We start from the raw sequence: 26339 nt of genomic DNA, 5'->3' as shown, positions 1-26339 counted from the left end.
AAAGACTTTTCAAACCACTACCCAATACTACCCAACATCATCTTCATCAGGGTTTTAAAATATAGACTCCATAAAAATGGGTACCTGCATAAACAGCACTGGTGCTCCCACACATCTTGATATATGCTGGATTTTAATCAGTCTGGATGGCGCTACATTTCTTGACGCAGCGGCAGATTAAGTTAAGTGACGACGGTTTTCCAAAATACACATATCACTGTTTCTGACACAATGCTGTCTGAGGGCTCAAATGTTTCTGGCCTTTCCCTACCTGGATTAAGATTTCTCCAGACTTTTTACAGTATTGTGTACTGTAGATGGTGAAACACCTAAATTACAGTTTTGCAGTGAGAAATGTTCTTTTTGAACTGATTGATTCTCTGATGAAGTTTGGAACACGATGGTGAGCCACGCCCGATCATATACCCGATCATGATTCCCTCACCTGGTACCAACTCACCTGCTCACTGTGGAATTTTAATATTATATAAACTTTACATTTTTATTAACCCGTCCCAACTTTTATTGTGTGTTTCAGACATCAAATTTAAAATCTATTTATAGATTTCTAATCTATTAAGTTGGTCAGTAAGAACATTAAACTTTTTTCTGTTGTCAGTCTTGGATCAATAAAGAAATCTTATCTTATCAGTTAAATGAAGGTTTAAAAGAATTAATAAATTATAGTTTCTGTTTTTGTTGCATTTATGACTTTTTCAGTATTATTTATATAACAGATTAAAAAGTCGTGCACATCACATTTTAATAGATAATTCTTAGTTTCTTTTGTCCTCCTGAAGCACATGGCTGAAGGTGCACATGGACGTTCTCATAGAAATCTGATTGCTGCTGGACAATAGCGGCGCTCCTGTGGAACATATGGGAATGTAAATTTTCATCAGAATGGCTCGTCACCCAAACGGCCACATTTACATACTCACATTGTTCTCACGTTTGCTCTCTTGGTCGTCTCACCCTTGACCTCCAGGGAGTGACCCTGAAACCAGCGACCCGGGCTTCACCATGACCTTACCTTCACTCCTCTGCCAGTCACCGTTTCCACCAAACCTTCCTCCATCAAAACAGAAGCACAGAAGTTATTACACACATATATAAGTTTCTATATTTACAGGAGTATAAAAGTATTTGCCCCCTTTTCCGACAGCCGTTGTTACTGCGTTATGCTGAATAATTTTAACATTTATATTATACAGAATTTAAACGTTACACAAGAGGAACCAAAGAGAGGATGCTAAACATTTAATAATTTGATTTATTTAGTTAATTTAAAAAACAATAACTGCCCCTTTGGTTATATAATTCAGTAGTTTACCAATTTCAATTAATACACCAATTTAACTGATTGAACAGCCAGGATTTATTTCAGCTAACTCTGTAAAATAAAAATCTCACTTCTATTACATACCAGTCAAGCAGTGTTAGGGTTAAAGGTTCTAGTGGAACACTATGCTACAGATAAAGTGTAATAAAACAATATAAGACAATATAAGACTGATGCTTTGCAATCATTTCTTATTTTATTGGTAATTTATCCTTTTAACTAGTTAATGTTGTTACTGTTGCTCAGTAGTTTTAAGGATCCGAGGTCATTTCAGTGTGGAGTTTACATGTTCTCCCTGTGTCTGTGTGTGTTTGTACCCTGTGATGGACTGTCCTGTCTGGAGTGTTTCCTGCCTTTCACCCAGGTACCCATCATGACCCTGACCAGGATAAAGTGGTGGTAAAACAGACCCTGAATGAATGAATATTTAAGTCTGCATCCCTAACCCTAACCCTAGTTTCCATTATTATTTCCAAATGCTTATTTTAGTTTTTTATTCCATTTTTTTCAATTATTCTGGTCAGGGTCTCAGCAAGTCTGATTTCAGAAGGGAACCCTTGATGCAAGGCAGGAAAACCTTGGGTACTGGGTGCCAGTCCATCACAGCACCCCACCCTGGGCATTGCCAGTCAGTAACCACTGAGACGTTCCAGCATTTTATTCACGTTAAGAACATCGAGCCACAAGTAAAAGTTATTTGTGTGTTTCTGTGTTTCTGTATGTTTGTAAAATGCTGAAAACATTCTGTTTTGATTTAATGTTCGTCTGCATGGACCATTAAACACCAGCAGGTCCTCAGTGATCCTCAATGAGTGTGTGGACTAAACACTCACCAGCAGATTTTGGAAGGTCCCTCATCAATAGCTTTTGTCCAGCGCAGTTCAATGTTAACGCCCTGTTGAGGTCACTAACTCATCGCCGGCGTCCTCCTTCAGCTTCTCTCTCACTCTCTGCTTCTCTTCTGCACTGTCCAGCTGCTGGTGACCTTTGCCCTCCTGACCTTTACTCCTGACCCTCAGAAGCCATTCCCACGCCACACCTTTTTGTGTTAGGCCTGCCATGGTAACGTAATGGTCAGTGCTAATATAGGCTCACTGAGCGACGGGGATAAAGAAGTTAAATTATTTATTCTGCTGAGCTGCGACTCTCACACACGGCCAACAAGTGCCTGAGTTCTGAGAGAAGATAAATATATCACACTATTGCTTTTAGAGTGTTTATAAAGACTCATTTTTACTATATTTATAGGTACAAAGTCACAAGTGTGTGGAATATAAGTGGATATTTTAAAATAATAAAATGATATAAAATAATAAACACACATCAGTGCATGAATACGTGTTTCCTCCCCGTATATCAGTCATCAACAGAACATCCATAAACTCTCCTCAACTGATCTAAACTCAGAGATGCTGTAGCTTTATATACATCAAGAACTGCACAGCACAAAAACATAAATATAAAGAGATGATTATGAAACTGTAAGTGGTAACAGTCATTTTATTATTGAGATAAACATTTATGCATTTAAGCTTTAATTTCCTAGAAAACACCTAAATAATCTGAAATAATTTAGAAATTTATTAAAATACTTAAACTATCAAAACATGTTTGTGTTTGTAATGATTTTACTTGTTTAGACGCCGTTTTTTGTATTGTACAAAATCATTTTATACACGAACTAAAATCATTTGTAGATAACTGGAAGTAATTTCAGATAAACAGAGTCACATTTATTCATGTGTTCAAGATTTTAAACCTAATTTAATTACATTTGCAGCATTTAGTGGATGCTTTTATCCAAAGCGACTTACAATTATGACTGATACAACTGGAGCAATTAAGGGTTAAGGACCTCAGGGGCCCAACAGTGGCAACCTGGCGGTGGTGGGGCTTGAACCAGCAACTAGTCTCCAGTTCACCTCACTTACACGCCTTTGTACTGTGGGAGGAAACCCACACAGACACGGGGAGAACATGCAAACTCCACACAGAAAGGACCCGGACTGCCCCACCTGGGGATCAAACCCAGGACCTTCTTGTTGTGAGGCGACAGTGCTACCCACCGAGCCACCGTGCCGCCCTTTCTCTAAAATGAAATTAAAACAAAAAATTTAATCTAAAGAAAATACTCAGTGACTTGTATTGAACCTGCCAGTCAAATTATAATTAATTAGAATTTTTCTTTATAGGAACTTTTACGTTTCTCATCTGATCAACATGAAGTTTAATAAACGCACCAGAATCACTGATGCTCACACAACACAGTAAATAACATGTAAATAAACGAGTGGAAATAAAATCAGCAGAGCAACAAAACTGAAATATTTAGAGAGCGTTTTAGAGAGTATTAATATTATTATTATTATTATTATTATTACTATAATTATTATTATTATTATTAGTATTAATATTATTATTATTATTATAATTATTATTAATTTTACTATTAATATTATTATTATTAATTGTATTATTATTTATTATTACGATTATTAATATTATTATTATTATTATTAATATTAATTATTATTACGATTAATATTAATATTAATTATTATCACGAATATTATTATTAATATTATTATTATTATTATTATTATTAATATTATTATTATTAATATCAATATTATTGCCCGTGCGTTTTGTTAAACTGGATGTCTAACAAGCTTATACTCAGGTGTCCACATACTTCTGCTCGTATGATTATTTTGCACTAGGTGTGAGTACTGAGTTCATTCTAAATGACTGATGATAATGATGTTTACAGTCTCAGGTTTATAATCCTCACTTTATCAAGTTCAAGTGTTGCAGGGGTGCACCGGGCATCTTAAACCCAACTAAACCCACCAGGTCACTTCTGTTCTGTTTTGTCCACCGGTCCACCATCTCTCTCTCTCTGCCCCCTCACCCCTGTCTCTGCCCCCTCTTTGCCCCCCCACATGCCCCCTGTCACTTTCAGCGTGTATTGTGGTTGGAGAGATTTTCTCTTTTGAGTTGGAGTCTCTTAGGAAACCCCAGAGCTGCATGTAATGAGATGGAGAGAAACGTCGAGACTCACACACTGATCAGTACAGAGAGAGACGGAGCAGGACTCACAAACCAACAACCTTCTGATCTACACATCTCTCATCTGGAACACCAACGGTAATTAAAACTCAGAGATTCTGTTAGCTTTATATGCATCAAGAACTGCACAGCAAAATATTAAATCTAATAACATCTTCAATATAAACAGATTAAAAAAAACAACTGTAAATGTTAAAAGTGACTTCAAAATATTTATGCATTTAAGCTTTTATTTCCTAAAAAGCAGCTAAATAATCAGAAATCATTTAGAAATTTAGAATTCATTTATAAAAACACTTAAATTGTCAAAATATTTTATTTGATTTAATTTGCTTAGATGTTCTTTTTATACACAAATTATAAAATCATTTATAGATAATTGTAAATAATTCAGTAAAGTCACATTTTATCTTTCTGTGATTTCAAACTTTTATTTCATGAATCAGACAAAATCATCTGCCAACAAGAACAGAACAAACAATAAAATATCTAAAATAGCTGAAATAATTCAGAATAATGAAGGACGTTAATATACTAAACTGATAAACTGCTGTATAATCATTTCACTCTTGTTATTTTTCCCCGGCGTGTAAAATGTTTCTGTACAATTATTAGAACTTCTAGTCTATTAAAACTGCAGTAAACATCATTCAGACTTTTATTTCTTAAAATCACTGTAATATTAATAAAAATAAGTACAACAGTCTAAAATAATTCTCATAATCTAATAATGATTAATGTTGGGTTAGTTGTTCTATATACAGAATTATTTCACTTGCTGTTAATAATTTTTCCTCATTATACAAATGTAGATTTGATTTTTATACGATTATTCTATTAGCAAATAGTTTATTTATTTAGTTCCTGAAAGAAGCAAAAACATGAAACTGAATAATCACCTCTGGTGTGGTTATTGAAAATAAACAATCTTATAATAACGTATTATTGTTATAACATTTCTTTCATTTACTGAGATTTATTTTAGATGTTTAAGCTGTAAATTAGTACATTTCACAGGTCAGATGGGCGCATAAATGTTTGACTGTGTAAATTATAAGTAATTATAAAGTCATTTAAAATGCAGCATTTTAATTCTGGTAGGAAAGAACAGATGTGTTAGGAATGTAAAATGATGTGAATCTTCTTTTTGTAATAATAGAAAAATCAGTAAATAGAAAAAAAGACAAACGGATGCTCTTGGATTTATTAGTAATGAGCTTCTGAGTGATAAGAATGAATTCAGCTTTAAAATTTTCCTTCCACAAATAAAATATCAGTTCTGTAACTGATGCATCTCCAACAATTTAATTACATAATTGAAAAAAAAAAAAAAATTCCTCTGTTTTACATGCATCATGTTTTTGTTCAACAGAAGACGATGATGGATCTATGAGACTTTATAGCTGTGATATGAGTTCCTGGTTCTGATTGGCTGTCGGGGGCTGATTGTCCAAACGCAATTCTTGTGTCTCTCATGTAACTGAGCAGGAGTTGTGGATGGACATCAAACCTCAGACATGCTGTTACCTTCAGAATCTAAACACTGTGAGGGGAATGTAGGAGCTGAAGATGATGTTTGATGTTTAGAGCTCTGATGTTTGTTAAATTGGAATTTACTTTTTACTGATGATTTAACAGCATGAAACAACAATTCAGTAACAAAGTCTGATGTGTGTGAGGATCTCAGTGATGATGTGCCTAATTCAGAAACTTAACACTCACTTTTACTACTGATTTGGTTTGTTAGTTTATCTAATAGTCTCATTTAGATAATAATAAATGAGAAAGTCTAATAAATAATAAATGAGTCTCTATGTTTTCTTCATTCATTTATTCGTTTCTGTTTGCAGTTTTTACAATCAGTTTTTAATCAAATCAATAAAATAAAATGATGACCCACCACACTAGAACACTAAAGTACATTAAATTTCACCTGATCAGTGATTAAAGTTTGTGTTCAGTTGATCATGAACTCATCACACACCCCATTTTAAACCATGGACATTAATAAGGAGCCCCCACCCCCTTCACTGCAATAACAGCCTCCACTCCTCTAGGAAGACTTTCCACAAGATGTGGAAGTGTGTATGTGGAAACTTGTTTAGGCCAAAAGAGTATCTGTAGGGTTAGACACTGAAGAGAAGGCCTGGTGTACCAATTCATCCCAAATGTGTTAGAGCTCAGTACAGCCACCTAGTGGTCATTATCCGCGACAGGGAGCTTTTCTCAGTTAGAGTTATATCATTCAGATTGATTTTAGACACTTTTAACTAGGGGTGCAACTAATACACCAAAAAATAATGTTTTTATTCTTACAAGGATGTACTCATTCTTTCTCTTCAGTAAACACTTTATGCTGGTTATAGTAGCTATTGTGGGTCCAGCACCGCCTGAAAACACCGAGTGCAGGGCAGAGCAGAAACAAAACAACTTTTACATGTTTTTGGGAGGAAGGTGAAAATCAGACCACCCAAAGGAAACCAACTCAAATAAAACAAACCAAATTAGTATATATAGAGACCATAGGATACAAAGAGACCATAGTATACGTAGATACATAGAGACCATAGTATATATAGAGACCATAGTATACAGTCTATAGAGAGACTAATAGAGCATGTTGCTCACACTCTGACCTCTGAGTTCTTACCTGTTCAGGTCTACACTGGAAGGCATTAAAGGTTTAGTTTCAGCTAACATGGATAAAGTTTAAATGTTAGCCCATTCCAGGATGATGCTCAAACAAAATGTGAAGAGAAAAGGAAACACTGCCTGCTAAAAAAAACAAAAAAAAAACAAAAACAAATACAGACAGTTAACAGTAAATACAGTAAATACATACAGTAAATACAGTATGAGTTTATACTGAACTCTGAACCTTTAATAATGACGATATTATCTGTGAGCAGTAACTCGAGGGCCTGTCAGCACTTTCTGTCAGAATATAATTAGTTTTAAGTAAAAATCCAAATCAATCAAATTCTTTATCTTCAGTAACAGCCGACATTTCACACTAAATATGGACACAGTTTAAAACCACATTCTACCGATTACACAGTGAGTTTCATCACCATCATTTACTTCTTATTTTAAACTGGTCTCACCTCCGATCCACCAGTTACCTTCAGCTAACAGCTACATAAAGCACCGACTGCAGCTTTAATTCTCCCAATATCCTCCACTAATGCAAACACCCTCACTAACCAGCAGAGAGCGCTAACAGTGTGGAACCAAACACACATATAAATTAGGACACCATGAAATTGAGCACACTAAAGATTATACTTACCTCGGACTAAACATCAGTTCCACAGGAAACTTTAACCCGGCAGTAAATGAACTGAGAGAAAAAGCTCGCAGAGCAGATTGCTCTATATGGCAGTGAAGTTTGGGGTTCGCTTACACACCATCAATTCCATAATTGGGACAAACATCCATTAGAGACCCTGCACACAGAGTTCTGTAAAAGCATCCTAAAGGTGCACAGACACACCACGAACACACACCAACACACACCAACACACACCACTAACACACACAGATACACCACGAACAATGCGTGCAGGGCAGAATTAGGCCGATTTCCTCTAATTATAAACATACAGAGAAGAGCATCAACTTCTGGAACCATCTAAATGAGAGCGACCCCCAAACTTATCATTATAAAGCCCTGAAACACCAAGAGCTGAGCAAACATACCAGTCCCCTCATCCAACTGGTCCTGAGTCACTACACCCATACACCACTAACACACACCGACACACTAATAACACACACAGATACACCAGTAACACACACAGATACACCACTAACACACACCCATACACCACTAACACACACCGATACACCACTAACACACACAGATACACCACTAACACACACAGATACACCACTAACACACACAGATACACCACTAACACACACCCATACACCACTAACACACACCGATACACCACTAACACACACAGATACACCACTAACACACACAGATACACAAGTAACACACACAGACACTGTAATAACACACGCCGACACACCACTAACACACACTAACACAATAAAGACTCAGGAACAAGAGAAATCTGTAAACCCAATTAGAATAAACCAAATTACACAAAAAATCCGAACTAAATATCTGAATTATTGGGAAACTGAAACTAAAACTCAAAGTAAAATGCAGTGCTATTTGGCCCTAAACAGACACTACAGTGCAGCAGATTATCTGAGTGCAGTATCTGACCCTAAATTAAGAAACACCCTGACGAGGTACAGACTGAGCACACACGACCTGGCCGTGGAGACGGGGCGACACACCCGGTCCTGGCTGCCCCGGGAGGAGAGGTTGTGTCAGCACTGCACTCTCAGTACAGTAGAGACGGAGCTGCACTTCCTCACCCGGTGTACCAAGTACCACCACGTCCGCTCCCAATTCTTCCCTAAATTTAATAACATCATCCTCAACTTTACCTCCCTCCCAGACCCCGACAAACTGCCCCACCTACTGGGGGAGCACAGAGAGAGCTGCACACTAGCAGCACTCTATACACACACCTGCCACCAGGTGAGGGACAGTGGGTGACCATGTCTCATACACACATACACACACACACACACACACACACACGCACACTCACACACACACACACACACACACACACACGCACACTCACACACACACACACACACACACACACACACACACACACAAACTGATTGTTTTACTACCTCATTAATGTAAATATTATACTTTTTATTGTTATTATTTTGCACTGTTTTTATAAATATTTTATTCTATTCTATATTTTTTGCACATGTAACTGTTCTGTATATTTTTGTTTTTTCTTATTTTTATTTTTATATTTCTCTGTAACTTGCTTTGGCAATACGAATGTCATTATTTGTCATGCCAATAAAGCTTCGTTTGAGTTTGAGTTGAGTGTGTGTGTGTGTGTGTGTGTGTGTGTGTGAGTGTTTGTGTGTGTGTGTGTGTGAGAGAGAGTGTGTGTGTGTGTGTGTGTGTGTCAGTAACTGAACTGGTTTTGATCGGACTGTCTGAAGGTGAGAAATATTTGTATTTTATCTGAGAATGAACTTCAGTATAATATTATTATTATTATTGTTATTATTATTATTATTATTATTATTATTTATAATGTTCTGCAGTAATTGTATTTTAAAGATGTGTGAGTTGTATTGAAAGTTATTTCTATGAAGAATTAATAATAAATTAGTTAAGCAATGAAATAAGTACTATTATTATAAATAAAAACGAATAATAATATAAATAATATTTATAATGATAAAATGTTTAATTAATGTTTATTATAGTGTAAGGAATCTAAATTTGTTTAAACGCAGATTGTGAGTGTTTGTGGGTTGTATGTATGTTTGTAACACTGAACGATTTTAGATAATTAAAAGTTGATGATAAAGAGAAATCAAATAAAAATGAATTAAAACATTAGATCATGTAAGTAATACAGTTATAATAACAGAGAGAGTTGGAGGGGGTGAATACTTTTTCTCAGTGCTGTTTCAGTGTGATCAGTGGGTGTGATGAGGATCTATTAGTACAAAGGTTTATTTATTCACTAGAGAATCATTTACAGAACAGAGACACACGAGCGGTGCAAATACATTCTGTTATAACATCCATATAACCATCATATAACATTAATATAACCTCTATATAAACTTCATATAACATTCATATAACCATTACATAACATTCATATAACATCCATATAACATCCATATAACATTCTTATAACCTCTATATAAACTTCATATAACATTCATATAACCATTACATAACATTCATATAACATCCATATAACATCCATATAACATTAATATAACCTCTATATAAACTTCATATAACATTCATATAACCATTACATAACATTCATATAACATCCATATAACATCCGTATAACATTCTTATAACCTCTATATAACATTCATATAACATTAATATAACCTCTATGTAAACTTCATATAACATTCATATAACCATTACATAACATTCATATAACATCCATATAACATCCGTATAACATTCTTATAACCTCTATATAACATTCATATAACATTCATATAACATTAATGTAACCTCTATATAACATTAATATAACATTCTTATAACCTCTATATAACATTCATATAACTATTCATATAACATTAATATAACCTCTATATAACATTAATATAACATTCTTATAACCTCTATATAACATTCTTATAACCTCTATATAACATTCTTATAATCTCTATATAAAATCCATATAACATTCATATAACCTCTATATAACATTAATATAACATTCTTATAACCTCTATATAACATTCTTATAACCTCTATATAACATTCTTATAATCTCTATATAAAATCCATATAACATTCATATAACACCAATTTAACATCTATATAACATCCATATAAAATTCATGTAACCTTTACATAACATTCATATAACATTCATATAACATCCCTTCCCTAAACTGTTGCCAGATCATAAAGCATATCACTGATTATACAGTCATTTGAATAAGTTAGGACACGCCCACATTTATTACTAACTAAAATGTGTACAATTAGAATCCGGTCACCACATCAGCTGCAGTGATTAGAGCATCGTTAGAGGACACTGGAGTTTTATTTAAAGCTCAGACGTTAGTTTGGTTTGATCTTGATTGTTGAAGTGAGTGTTATCACCATGGTGAGATCTAAAGAGCTCTCTCAGGCCTTCAGAAAGAAGCTTGTAGATGCATATGAGTCTGGGAAGGGATTTAAAAAGATCTCAAAACAATTAGAAATCAGCCGTTCCACTGTCCAGAAAATCATTTACAAGTGGAGAACATGTAAAACAACTGCTAACATGGTCAGGTTAGGTCGTCCTAGCAAGTTCAGCCCAAGAGCAGAAGTCTCCAATAATCCTACAATGTCATCACGGGACCTACAGGAGCTCCTGCCACAGTTGATAGCAAGGTACATCAATCATCTACCATCAGAAAGAGACGCACAAGTTTGATTTTCATGGGAGGTGTGTAAGGAGGAAACACTTGCTGTCCAAAAAAACATCAGGAGACTAAAGTTTACCAGAGAAACACCGAGACAAAGACCAGGACTTCTGGAACAATGTGCTCTGGACAGATGAATCCGAAACTGAATTATTTGGACAGAGAAACAGAAGACATGTTCGGTGAAGAACCTCATACCAACTGTGAAGCATGGAGGTGGAAATGTCATGGTTTGGGGCTGATTTGCAGCAGCAGGGCCTGGCAAGCTCTCCATTATAGAATCCACAATGAATTCTTCACTGTATCAGAGGGTGCTTGAAGAAAATGTGAGACCATCTGTCCATAAACTGAAGCTGAAGTGGAGGTGGACCATGCAACATGCCAACGACCCAAAACATTTCAGTAAATCCACCAAGGAATGAATCAAAAGAAAGAAATGGAGGTTCTGGAATGGCCGAGTCAAAGCTCGGATCTTAATCCTATCGAGATGCTGTGGGGTGATTTGAAACGGGCTGTGCATGCAAGAAGCCCCTCAAACCTCACACAGCTGAAGAAATTCTGCATGGAGGGAAGAACTTTCTCCCGGTCAATGTCAGAGATGGTAGATGATTATAGGAAACGTCTCATTGAGGTTATTTCAACCAAAGGGGGAAACACCAGCTATTAGGGTATAGGGTGTCCTAACTTTTTCCTCACAATAAATTTCCATTTTTGTTCATCACATTTTTACATTTTACAGCTCGTGTTTAAATGTAATTTTTAACATTTTGTTAGTTTAGTTATAGAAGCTCCGTCTCTCAGTACTGTTCACATGAAGCTCAGATGTTCAGGTGTTTAAATATGTTCACAAAGACAAACGAACAGAATCTTTGATGATTTCTGTATTTCTGTCTCTCAGTGATGATGAAGTCGGTGTTGCAGCAGCAGGCGCACTCGTCTACAGGGGATTCCTTCCTGGAGCATCTGTGTTTATTGGATATTGATCAGGAACCAATTGTAGCACGGAACACTGGCATCATCTGCACCATTGGTCAGTATCCAGCTCTCTGATTGGACAGAAACAAAATTCGTTATTTTTATAAATCATTCCTGTTGACCTGAAGTTCACTGATCATTGTTTTATTTTTTTATTTATTGTTTATTTAGAGAGGAACCGTCAGGGGCCCGCAAGGCCCTCAGAGAGTGCCTCAGATAATACAATAATACTAGAAGTGATCAGATCAAATTTTATCTTAATTTGGCAACTATATTTAAATAAATACAAATCTAAGCAAATACATCCTTCATACCTGCCTATTCAATTGGAATGTGAAGGGTTAAATTAAAGAAGCCTCTTTGTCCCCCTCTGCTGAATGTCGGTCCAATTATAAACTCATGTGATGATGTAATGTGATGGTATAATGTTATGATGTGATGATGTGATGATGTAATGATGGTATGTAATGTTATGATGTGATGATGTGATGATGTAATGTGATGGTATGTAATGTTATGATGTGATGATGTGATGATGTAATGTGATGGTATGTAATGTTATGATGTGATGATGTGATGATGTAATGATGGTATGTAATGTTATGATGTGATGATGTGATGATGTAATGTGATGGTATGTAATGTTATGATGTGATGATGTAATGATGGTATGTGATGATATGCAGAGGTGGAAAGAGTACTAAAATATTGTACTCAAGTACAAGTGCTATTACTTTAATGATTTTTACTTAAGTACGAGTAAAATTACTAGTCTAAAAATCACCTAATTAAAATGTACTCAGAGTAAACGTTACTGAGTTACTTGTTTAACGGGGGGGGGGGGGGGGGGGTCTCCTGTGTAATGCAAACAGGACCAGTGGATATAAATCTCACAATTGTTGTTTTTAATTAAAATATAATAGAAAAAAAACATGTTGATACAACATTTAAAACATTTAGGGATGTGTAATGTGTCAGTTTAGTACAGACCATCCCATAATACTTTTTCTAACTGTATAAGCACTGAAGTTGGCATTAATTGTTTATTCTATAGACCAGCCTTCTTTTCATCACCAACAAATACCAAACAACATTATACTGCAAATCTGAGAACTCAACACAAGTCAGGGTTACAGGTGTTGTGACTTTCACTAAATGACCCAAAGAAAACCTTCAAGATGTAAGAGACAAAACTTCATCATTCTTTCACATCAGACTGTGTTCTCAAATAACGAAACATCAAACTCCAAACATTTACATTTATAACACTTTTAAAATCACCCTTAAAAGTACAAGTACACAAAAAACTCCTCAATTACAGTAACGCGAGTAAATGACATTCGTTACTTTCCACCTCTGATGATATGATGGTATGTGATGTTGACCAGGTCCAGCGTCTCGTTCTGTACCGAAGCTGCAGGAGATGCTGAATGCTGGAATGAACATCGCTCGCCTGAACTTCTCCCACGGATCCCACGAGGTGTGTGTGTGTGTGTGTGTGTGTGTGTACAGGTACAGGAAAAAAGAAGTGTGAAGATAAAACAGACGCTTGTTCCATTATCTAAAAGCTGAACAGTAATTTCTTCTAACTACCTAAACCAGGTGTAAATCAGCAGCCTTGTTGCGGGGGAGTGGTTGCCACGCCCTGCTTTATCCCTCTGGATTGAGTTAGTTTGTAATTGTAGCTGATTTGTGTTGTACGTACATCAGATGCATTATTTCTTTAATTTCCTTCAGGATTAATAAAGTATCTAATATTTATCTTTTAGATTTAAACATGAACCTGATCACAGCGGCACTCGCAGGCTTAGAAGCTAAAATACTTTCCAAAAAACTCATAAACAAAAATATAAAGTTTGTTGTTTTTATGCTTGTTGCTGCTCTCAGTCTGACTGAACCCAGTTTGTTGCTGAATTTTTTAAAGCATCGCCGATCAGACGAACTGTTTATGTGACACCGTCAGAAGTTGGGACAGTGGTAGCGTAGTGGGTGGAACTTTGGGCTATCAACCGGAAGATTGGTGGTTCAAATCCAGGCTCTGCTATGCAGCCACTGTTGGGTACTTGAGCGAGGCCCTTAACCCTGTCTGCTCCAGGGGCGCCGTACGATGGCTGACCCTGCGCTCTGACCCCAGCTTCCAAACAAGCTGTGATATGCAAAGCAAGAATTTCATTGTACTGTACAACTGTATATGTATATATGACAAATAAAGTATTTCTATATCTAAAAGAAGTGACGCACTGACACAGTGGAGAGAAACTGAATCTCACCGCTTCACAAAAACACTTTCAGTTAGAACCACGACGACTAGTGAGCTGTAACAGAACGTTTATCATGTAAAACTGTTATGTGGGGGGAAAAAGGAGGACCCAAGATGCAGAGTTAAATAACAAAAAGTTTATTAATAAAAGTAAACAAATAATAATCAGGGATATAACGTTTTAACAAAGGAAAATAAAACCGAGTCGCGAATCCCCATCGCAACTTGCGAGGCCGTCGCGACCGGCATTGCAGGACAGGAGCTTCTCCATAGAGGAAATTAGAGAATAACCCGAACTCGCCGTCGCAATGTCCGGGGACAGGTGGCTCTGTCACTAGTCGCACCATGCTGACACCAGGCAGAAGCTCACCTATAGAAAACAAGAGAATGATCCGGACCCGCGTCCGCGCAGTCCGAGGAAACCGGTGGCTCTGTCACTAGTCGCACCATGCTGTCACCAGGCAGAAGCTCACCTCTAGGAAACAAGAAACACACCAAACTCGCCGTCGCGATGTTCGGGGAAACGGATGGCTTGAACGTCAGCCGCAGCTGGAATGCAACCAATCCGTTTACCGCGAGAAACACACAACTCGCTGTCGCGTCGTTCGGAGCGATGACTGTATTCCCAAAGACCGCTTAAGCGGCGGGGGAAAAACAGCCAACCCGGAGCGCTTGCATAACGGGTTCATGGGCTGAATTCCCAAAGACCGCATAAGCGGCGGGGGAGAACAGCCAACCCGTATAGTGCAAGGAACACGCCGAACTCGCCGTCGCAAAGTTCGGAGAGCCTGATGGCTAAGTCACCAACCACACCTTGCTGTGGCTGGGACTAAAAAAAACAAAAAGCAACCAAACCAAACGAAACAGGGCTAAAGGCATGACAACCTGTCGCTGCATGGTGCCTGCTTAAATAAGCAGGTGCAGCTGCAGGTCGTCAGCCTTAATTAGGAGACCTCTAATTTAAGGCCTTTGTTCCAGAGGATCTGTAATTCCTGCAACGCCGGGGACCAAGGTAGGTTAACCCCAACGCCGCAGGAAACCTTACAAAAACCACCTGAATTCTGCTCTCACTCTTCACTGCTTCTGATTCCACTTCATTTTTAATAACGTCGTCTGTGTGATGAGCTACAGCTTTAATAAATGAAACCTGCTGCTGGACGTCTGACCCTCCGCTTCTTCTCTCTCAGTACCACAGAGAATCGATCAGGAATATTCGGAAAGCCGTGGAGTCGTTGACCTCTGACCCCTTGCTGTATCGATCTGTCGGTATCGCCTTGGATACCAAAGGTCCTGAAATCCGAACTGGTCTGGTGCGCGGGGTGAGTGCACACACACGTTTACACTCAGGTCCAGTACGAGGATAATTCGATGGTCCGAGGTGTCTGAACTCTGTTAAAGCTGCAGTCTGTAGAATTCTGCTCTTATTTTTATTTACAAATAAAGTTTGAATATTTAGAAAAATAATAAATTACAATAATTTAAACAATGAGACTAAAGCCAGCGTGTCGTAACGCCGCTGCAGGATGCTACAGATTATTTTATTAAAGTGGATAAATGATATGAGGAGACGATCTGCAGCTTCACCTGAAGACGTTTAAACTGAGACGAATGTTAAAATCATCAACATTTCATCTTAATCTTTCATTTTTATTAATATTTGAATAATTCAGCTCAATTTACTCAGAATCATTCATCTCACGTACAGTCTGTGTGTGTGTGTGCATGTGTGTGTGTGTGTGTGTGCATGTGTGTGTGTGTGTGTGCATGTGTGTGTGTGTGTGTGTGTGTGTGTGTGTGCATGTGTGTGTGTGTGTGTGTGTGTGTGTGTGTATAAGTGTATGTGTGTTTGTGTGTGTGTGTGTGTGTATGTATAAGTGTGTGTGTGTTTGTGTGTGTGTGTGTATGTATAAGTGTATGTGTGTTTGTGTGTGTGTGTGTGTGTATGTATAAGTGTGCATGTGTGTGTGTGTGTGTGTGTGCATGTGTGTGTGTGTGTGTGTGTGTGTGTGTGTGTGTGTGTGTGTGTGTGTGTGTGTGTGCATGTGTGTGTGTGTGTGTGTGTGTGTGTGTGTGTGTGTACATGTGTGTGTGTGACAGAACGCTGATGATGAGGTGAGGTTGGAGCGAGGCTCGATGGTGAGGGTGGTGACGTCAGAAAAGGAGCGCAGCGTTACAGACAGCTCCAGAATTTGGGTGGATTATCCGGATCTGTGCCATGTGGTGGAGACGGGCGGCACCATCTACATCGACGATGGACTGATCGCCCTCACCGTGCTAAAGATAGGTACACACACACGTACAAACACACACACACTCACACAGACACATAGTGCACCTAAATATTGCTAGAGATGTTCTGTTTACCAAGCAGTAGGCAGAGCTGGGGTAGGGGGGATGTCCTAAACCACCCACCCAAAACAGGGTGCCAGTCTATCACAGACTAGTTTACACCAACTCACTGTCTGATTTACTGTCTGTATAAACGGAGGTACCTGGGTTAGGGGCAGAAGGGAAGGAACTTACCAATCTCCTCACACACAGTAATTGAAGACAAGGACTGTGACACGATAGTTTGATGAACTGTGCACTGCCTGTGTAATATAGAGATTAGAGACACAGCCCATACTTCCTTTGACTCCGCCCCTTTGGTCCTCAGGTGATGGTTGGGTGGAGACCCAGGTGGAGAGTGGAGGCATTCTGGGTAGCCATAAAGGTGTGAACCTGCCGGGGGCGGAGCTCGTGAACCTCCCGGCGGTGAGCGATCAGGACCGAGCGGATCTACAGTTCGGGGTGAGCGAAGGCGTGGACGTCATCTTCGCTTCCTTCATCCGATCAGCCGAGGACGTGAAGGCCATCCGGGGGGCTTTAGGACCCAACGGTGCCAACATCAAAGTCATCAGCAAGGTGGAGAGCAGACAGGGGGTCCAGAAGTGAGAACACACACACACACACACACACACCTATATACACACACACACACCTATACACACACACACACCTTTACACACACACACCTATACACACACAGTACACACACACTCACACACACAGCAGCAGTAGGAGTGACGTGTTTCCCTGTGTGATCAGTTTTGATGAGATCCTGGGGGTCAGTGATGGTGTGATGGTCGCTCGAGGTGATTTAGGAATCGAGATTCCAGCAGAAAAAGTTTTTATTGCTCAGAAGATGATGATCGGGCGCTGTAACGCCGCCGGCAAACCCGTCATCTGTGCTACACAGGTAACACACACGCACACCTAACACACACCCCCGTCATCTGTGCTACACAGGTAACACACACACACACATCTACACACACCCGTCATCTGTGTTACATACATGTTGTGTATGATATATAAATCTGTTTTTATACCCTGTGTGTGTGTGTGTGTGTGTGTGTGTGTGTGTGTGTGTGTGTGTGTAGATGTTGGAGAGTATGGTCAGTAACGCTCGGCCGACCCGCGCTGAGGGCAGTGATGTAGCGAATGCTGTTCTGGACGGAGCCGACTGTGTTATGCTGTCTGCAGAAACAGCTAAAGGGCGCTACCCGGTGGAGGCAGTGACAATGATGCACTCGGTGTGTGTGTGTGTGTGTGTGTGTGTGTGTGTGCAGCGGTAGATCAGTAGATCACCAGTGGATCAGTGGATTATCAGTAGATCACCAGTGGATCAGTGGATTATCAGTAGATTAGCAGTATAGAAGGTATCAGGGGTGTGTCTGTGGGCGGAGTCGTACAGGTAGGTTCTGTAACAGTGTGTGTGTGTGTAGATCTGCAGGGAGGCGGAGGCGGCGCTCTTCCATCAGCAGCTGTTTGAAGATTTAAGGCATCTCACCCCCCTCAGTTCAGACCCCACAGAGGTTACTGCCATCGGGGCCGTCGAGTCGTCCTTTAAATGCAACGCAGGGGCCATCATTGTCCTCACCACCACGGGGAGGTACACACATACACACACACACACACACACAGTTTGGGGAAGGCCTTTCCTTGTTCCAGCATGATGGTAACCATGAGCACATAGTGAGGTTTATAAAGACGGGGTTCGTGAGTTTGGTGTGGGGGAACTCCAGTAGCCTGAGCAGGGTTCTGACCTCAGCCCCTACTGAACACCCCACTCACTCACTTTCTTAACCGCTTATCCAATTAGGGTCACTTTTCAATGGGCGCAAGGCACACAGTAACACCCTGGACACACACAAACACACACACACATACACACACACACATTCACCTATAGGGCAATTCAGTGTGTTCAATTAACCTGACTGCGCGTCTTTGGAGGAAACCCACGCAGACACGGGGAGAACATGCAAACTCCACACAGAAAGGACCCGAACCACCCTGTTTGGGGATCAAACCCAGGACCTTCTTGCTGTGAGGCGACAGTGCTACCCACCGAGCCACCGTACCGCCCTCAACTAAACACCTTTGGGATGAATTGGAATGTTGCAAACAAGGCACAAGTTCCCACAGACACACTACAAAGAGGGTGGGTGGGGTGATTTACTTCATATCAGTGCCAGTGGGTTTGAAACGGGATGCTCAGCAAGATCACTGTCCGGTGTCCACATACTTTTGGTTATGTACTGTATACACACTAACACACACACACACGCACACACTCACACACACACACACACACATACATACATAAACACACACACACACACACACACACACACACACTGTTGTGTACATTAATCAAATGAAAGCTCATTTGTGGCCCCGCCCCTTTAATCTTCCGTAATGATAACCCTCCACCCCCTCAGTTCAGTTCGGTTTTGTTTCGGAACGTCTGCCCCCCCCCCAGCTTTGATCTGACCTGATGAGACCACGCCCCTCACACCCTCTCACCTGTTCTCTCTCCTCAGGTCTGCTCACATGCTCTCTCGGTACCGCCCCCGCTGTCCCATCATCTCTGTGACCAGAAACGCTCAGGTGAGCCGTCAGTCCCAGCTGCTCCGGGGCGTGTACCCCGCCCTCTTCCGGGCCCCGCGCGCCGCCGTGTGGGCGGATGACGTCGACAACCGGGTGGATTTTGCCATGGCTATAGGTGTGTGATCCGAACGGTCGGTTCATTATAGAGTAATGCTGCTCAGTCCTCTGTAATACAGGAGTGTGTGTGTGTGTGTGTGTGTGTGTGTGTGTGTGTGTGTGTGTGTGTGTGTGTGCAGGTAAGATACGAGGCTTTTTTAAATCCGGTGACATGGTGATCGTGGTGACCGGGTGGAGTCCTGGATCCGGACACACCAACATCATGAGAGCAGTGCCGGTCCTGTAAATCCTCTAATCTGATTGGACGTGAAGTCTGATCTCTGTTTTCTGATTGGACCTCTGAATTCATACAGTTCATATGGATTCAATAATGTTATGGACTGTAGAGGGTAAAATCTCTAAATCCCTCCTTCACTGATACCAGGGCTGGACTGGGAACAAAATTCAGCCCTGGACTTTTTTCTTGACCAGCCCACTACAAGCACATTGCGCCACACATATCACCCCCTAATCAAATGTTAGATGATTGATATTAATAGTTTTCATCTATCTTACCACTAAAGTTAATAACTCACTATAATAAAAATTAAACTAATAAAAAAATAACTACAAACAAATATATATACAGTGTATCACAAAAGTGAGTACACCCCTCACATTTCTGCAGATATTTAAGTATATCTTTTCATGGGACAACACTGACAAAATGACACTTTGACACAATGAAAAGTAGTCTGTGTGCAGCTTATATAACAGTGTAAATTTATTCTTCCCTCAAAATAACTCAATATACAGCCATTAATGTCTAAACCACCGGCAACAAAAGTGAGTACACCCCTTAGTGAAAGTTCCTGAAGTGTCAATATTTTGTGTGGCCACCATTATTTCCCAGAACTGCCTTAACTCTCCTGGGCATGGAGTTTACCAGAGCTTCACAGGTTGCCACTGGAATGCTTTTCCACTCCTCCATGACGACATCACGGAGCTGGCGGATATTCGAGACTTTGCGCTCCTCCACCTTCCGCTTGAGGATGCCCCAAAGATGTTCTATTGGGTTTAGGTCTGGAGACATGCTTGGCCAGTCCATCACCTTTATCCTCAGCCTCTTCAATAAAGCAGTGGTCGTCTTAGAGGTGTGTTTGGGGTCATTATCATGCTGGAACACTGTCCTGCGACCCAGTTTCCGGAGGGAGGGGATCATGCTCTGCTTCAGTATTTCACAGTACATATTGGAGTTCATGTGTCCCTCAATGAAATGTAACTCCCCAACACCTGCTGCACTCATGCAGCCCCAGACCATGGCATTCCCACCACCATGCTTGACTGTAGGCATGACACACTTATCTTTGTACTCCTCACCTGATTGCCGCCACACATGCTTGAGACCATCTGAACCAAACAAATTAATCTTGGTCTCATCAGACCATAGGACATGGTTCCAGTAATCCATGTCCTTTGTTGACATGTCTTCAGCAAACTGTTTGCGGGCTTTCTTGTGTAGAGACTTCAGAAGAAGCTTCCTTCTGGGGTGACAGCCATGCAGACCAATTTGATGTAGTGTGCGGCGTATGGTCTGAGCACTGACAGACTGACCCCCCACCTTTTCAATCTCTGCAGCAATGCTGACAGCACTCCTGCGCCTATCTTTCAAAGACAGCAGTTGGATGTGACGCTGAGCACGTGCACTCAGCTTCTTTGGACGACCAACGCGAGGTCTGTTCTGAGTGGACCCTGCTCTTTTAAAACGCTGGATGATCTTGGCCACTGTGCTGCAGCTCAGTTTCAGGGTGTTGGCAATCTTCTTGTAGCCTTGGCCATCTTCATGTAGCGCAACAATTCGTCTTTTAAGATCCTCAGAGAGTTCTTTGCCATGAGGTGCCATGTTGGAACTTTCAGTGACCAGTATGAGAGAGTGTGAGAGCTGTACTACTAAATTGAACACACCTGCTCCCTATGCACACCTGAGACCTAGTAACACTAACAAATCACATGACATTTTGGAGGGAAAATGACAAGCAGTGCTCAATTTGGACATTTAGGGGTGTAGTCTCTTAGGGGTGTACTCACTTTTGTTGCCGGTGGTTTAGACATTAATGGCTGTATATTGAGTTATTTTGAGGGAAGAATAAATTTACACTGTTATATAAGCTGCACACAGACTACTTTTCATTGTGTCAAAGTGTCATTTTGTCAGTGTTGTCCCATGAAAAGATATACTTAAATATCTGCAGAAATGTGAGGGGTGTACTCACTTTTGTGATACACTGTATATATATATATTTCCAACACTTTCCTTTGGTATTAATAGTTCTATCCATCTATCACACACATAAAATTTACAATTTCTTAAATGGTTCTATTGGATTTCCCCATCCTGTCTCATTAAACCGCAAGAAATAAAATTAAACCTTTCTTTCATTAAACCTTTAACACTGGTAAATATGCTTTTTTCGCACTTTTATTCACACGTGATTCATGTTTGTTCCAAATTAGTGCATTGCTCCGATGAGAAAAGAAATAAATACTTTATATGTTGACAAGGGAAATTAACCATGTGAGCTATGCACATAATCACTCTAAAAAAATGTCCTGAACAACTGCATTTTCCTTTCTGTATTATAGAGGACAAGATAGTGTTTACTTTTTCTGAACAGCAGAGACTAATGGTACCATCTCAAATTATATCCACCGCCCTATGTAGTGCACTATGTTGGACATGACATCATAGAACTTTTACAGAAATCGTCCTTAAAACGGCTGGTTTAAAGCCCCTGATGTCCAACAGTAGCTTAGATAACTACTTATTAATCATTCAGTGACTGTTAAAAGAAATGTTTTGTACTGTTAGGAAGTACCCTAAGTAGGGCATAGGCGACATTTGAGATGGGCCCACAGTCTCTTCTTAAACGGCGTTACTAATGAAGCAGAGTCACTGAACACTAACTTTTCCTTTTCTGCTCTCTGGTTGTGCTGTAGTTCCTCACTGCCAAACAGGTTGTCCAGTTTCCTGCACTTTTCTGCATCTGCTTGCAGCTTTTTCTGTTTTTTATCACGGGCTTTTTCTGCACCTCCTTTACGCTTTTTCCACCCTTTCTCCATTTCGCACTCATTCATAGTTTTTGTACTGGTGATTGTGATTACGGTTTATCCTGGGGGAGGGACATTTCTGTGATTGGCCAATGGACATGCCGTGAGGATACTGTGGTGGGCCAATGCACACTTCAGGATTATTATTCAGGAATATTTAAAACAGAATGTATTTTTCACTCTCTCAGCGGCCCACATACAGAGCGGCCCACCGGGAAAACTCCCGACCCTCCCGATGGCCAGTCCATCCCTGACTGATACTCACTCACTCACTCACTGTTTGGAAGGTTTTACAGCCAATAAATCAGGGTTTTACCATCATAAATAAAAGAATAAAGTTGATTAACATTAATATTTTCGTCTTTGTTCTGTTTATAAATAAATAAATAAAGACACTTTACACTCCGCTGTATTCTGTTTTTATTGACATTTTATTTACTGTCCCAAAACATGAGGGTGTGTATGAGCGAGTGAGCGAGTGTGTGTGTGTGTGTGTGTATGAGCAAGTGTGTGTGTGTGTGCATGAGAAAGTGTGTGTGTGTGTGTGTGTGGTTCTTTTCTTCTTTAATTCACACTGTCAGTAGAGTTTAGCCAGACACGACTGATACTATCACTGCACACACAGTCACACACACACACACACACACACACACACACACACACTCACACACACACACCCATACACACACACACACACACACACATTACAGGTCGTGATGAGCGGGCGAGGTATTGAGAAGGTGTGTGTGTTTGTGTGTGTGTATGTGTGTGTGTGTGTTTGTGTGTGTGTGTTTGTGTGTGTGTGTGTGTGTGTGTGTGTGAGGGTGTTATCCTCTGTCTCTCAGTTCCTGATGTGATGCTCTATTTTCTGCAGTGAGTGTTACCACCCCCCCACCCCCCCAACACACACACACACACACACACACACACCCTCCACTGGGTACATGATGCTAAATGTTGCTGTTTCTGTTTCACCAGCACTTTATCTTGGTCAGGGTCACAGTGGGTCTGATTCACTGGGAAGGAAACCTACAGGTCACCAGTCCATCACACACACACACACACACACACACACACACCTGATCATGAAGTGCTTCATAAGGTTTCATTTTCTGTTAAAAATTTTGATCATTATCCTGGTCAGGGTTGCAGTGGGTTCGTTGCCACATGGAAACACTGAGTACATGGAAAGCCCTGAACAGAGCGCCACTTCATCACAAGACAACTCATTACACTCAGTCAGTCGCAATGGTGGAAACGAGAGGCAGCTAATCCACCTTCTGCATGTTTTATGTATGTGAGGTAACTGGAGAACCTGCTCATGGTTCGGTTTCTTGCTGAGTGCACCAGGGAGGCAGGAAGCTTTGATGTGTGCTGTTTGATCTCCTGGATCACAGCAGAGGTGCCAGACTAATGCCACCACCCTCATACAGTAACAGAGTGGATGATCACAGAGGAGACACCAGAACCGCCTGTACAGGGGAAGGGAAGGATAAACCATGACTGAATGTGACTGTCACCATGGTGAGATAAGACCTCCAGGTCAGAAGGTGCTGAGGATTCATCTCAACATGCCACTAAGAATCCTGAAGATCCAAACAGAAGAGCTGATGATGTTCTGGAGAAACACTCTTCATGTGCTCACCAGGAGTCGGAATCCACTTCACAACACTTGTTAAACTAAACTAAATGGGGGGAAAACCTGGAGAACATGCCAAACTCATCACAAAGAGATCCATAGGACCCATGTTGCTGTGAGGCACCCTCTCTACCTGCTGCAGCACCACGTCACCCAGTTTGGTTTACTGAAGTTGAACTCAGTGTTAAATGTTTTCTGATTTAATCTGAATGAAATCACCTTTGAGGTCATGTGAGGTCAGGGTCTCTGTGGGTGAGAAGCTCTGGATATTTTACATTTACATTTTCTGCATTTAGCAGATGCTTTTATTTAAAGTGACTTACAGTACTGTGACAGTAAACAGTCTGATGGCCTTGCTCAAGGGCCCAACAGTGGCAACCTGGTGGTGGTGGGGCTTGAACCAGCAACCTTTTGATTACTAGTCCAGTACCTTAACCGCTAGGCTACACCTGCCCTTTCTGTTGTTTATTTTTCAGGTGTTTAGTCTCACATTAAGATCATTAAGATCAATCATCAGTACCGGGGTGCCAATAATTTTGGAGCTGATGATGTATCGCATCTCTTTCTCTGGTTAAGCCCCGCCCCCTGTCTGCCTCCTTGTTGGTCGGGAGGCGGTTTCCATGGTAACGGGGCGCCGAAGCCCCGGCTTCCTGTGCTTGCTTGTATGGCGGCCTGCGTGCGTGCGTGTGAGCTCGTGCATGTGTGTGTGTGTGTTTGCGCTCGTGCATGTGTGTGTGTTTCTATATTTATATAATTGTGTTGCGCGCGCGCACCGGTACATCAGAACATCAGAGGCGGAAATCTGGAAACGCTTTGATCTTTTGCACAATCTAAGGTTTAATTCTGCAGCTCTGAGTTTTATTTACTGTTTAACATCAAACCGGACTGAGATCAGACACGCGCGCCGGTGGGGTCTGATTATTGTGGATGTTTGGGGTGTTTTGTTCACTCCACGGAGAGTTTACAGGTACCAGTTAATCTGTGGATGTGTATGAGGGGGTAACTGGGGGTAACAGGGGGTAACAGGGGGTGCGGTGCAGAAGAGGAGGCTGGAAATAAAAGATAAAGAATAAAGATCAAACACGCCGCGCCTTTCTGAGCACCGCGCGCTCTTCCACTTTCTTTCCCCGTGTTTTTCCGCACGCGCGTGTGTGTGTGTGTATGTGCGTGTGTGTGCGTGTGTGTGTGTGTATGTGTGTGTCAGTATGAATCAGCGCGCGCGCGCGTGTGTGTGTGTGTCGGATGATCCATCAGTTCTGACGCGGATCTGATGTCCTTGGCACCGGCTCGTTACCGGGACGCGCCCGCTGATTCTGCCTTATTAACCCAAACAGCGGAGGAGATCCGAGCAGCCCGGTACCAGAGGAGCAACAGTGTGGCGTCTGTGGAGCGGATTCACGCTGCAGGGTTCGCGTGACCCGTGAGGACGCGGTGAGGACGCGGTGAGGACGGAGCGTCGGTGCTGAAGGACGCGCGCTTCTCGGTGAAAGGCGCTCCAAGGGCGTTGAGGTGAGCAGCATGGAGGATGTTCTGGAGGAAAGGACCCCACGCGACCTTCACCTGTCTGCACTGAGCACGTGCAACCGAGGTGACGCTTAAAGGTGCGTGAGTTTTAATATGAACAGACTGTGTGTGTGTGTGTGATCAGAATGATTCCAGCTCTGTGTTCGCACCAGGATCTGTGAACTGGAATGTGGAACACCGACATCCAGCCAATCAGGAGAAGGCATTACCTGTTGGCACCTGGGGCGTGGTTCTGGGGGGCTCTGACTGGTTGTAGGTGCATTTTGAGTTGCTAAACAGCCTCTAAACCCCCTGACTGCAGCCTTAGGGACCTGAGTGAGGTTAAAGGTGACTCCGTGTGAGAGTGTGTGTGTGTGTGTGTGTGTGTGTGTGTGTACATGCACATGTGTGTGTTTCAGGTTTAAAAGGTCGGTGCGCGACCTTTCACAAGC

At 41.0% G+C, this 26339-nt stretch overlaps 1 protein-coding gene across 2 annotated transcripts; it reads left to right on the top strand.

Moving 5' to 3' along the window:
* The first annotated feature begins 9382 nt into the window (after positions 1-9382).
* On the top strand, positions 9383-20267 carry pklr (pyruvate kinase L/R). Of its 2 annotated transcripts, XM_062992350.1 has the most exons (11): positions 9383-9469; positions 12330-12461; positions 13795-13886; positions 15854-15985; positions 16764-16950; positions 17323-17596; positions 17754-17904; positions 18089-18241; positions 18434-18600; positions 19535-19716; positions 19838-20267. In XM_062992350.1, the coding sequence occupies exons 2-11, from the start codon at positions 12332-12334 to the stop codon at positions 19942-19944; spliced, it is 1575 nt and encodes a 524-aa protein (XP_062848420.1). In that variant the 5' UTR covers positions 9383-9469; positions 12330-12331; the 3' UTR covers positions 19945-20267. The 2 variants fall into 2 exon arrangements, 1 of the variants encoding a protein (XP_062848420.1); XR_010011331.1 differs by lacking the exons at positions 13795-13886; positions 15854-15985; positions 16764-16950; ... (4 more) ...; positions 19535-19716; positions 19838-20267 and adding an exon at positions 12578-13215.
* Positions 20268-26339: the final 6072 nt, after the last annotated feature.

This window comes from Trichomycterus rosablanca, chromosome 3, assembly GCF_030014385.1.
Source record: "Trichomycterus rosablanca isolate fTriRos1 chromosome 3, fTriRos1.hap1, whole genome shotgun sequence".
In the NCBI taxonomy this organism is placed as follows: domain Eukaryota; kingdom Metazoa; phylum Chordata; class Actinopteri; order Siluriformes; family Trichomycteridae; genus Trichomycterus; species Trichomycterus rosablanca.
The sequence above is the reverse complement of the archived record's forward strand: the minus strand, read 5'-3'. Positions and strand labels throughout refer to the sequence as shown.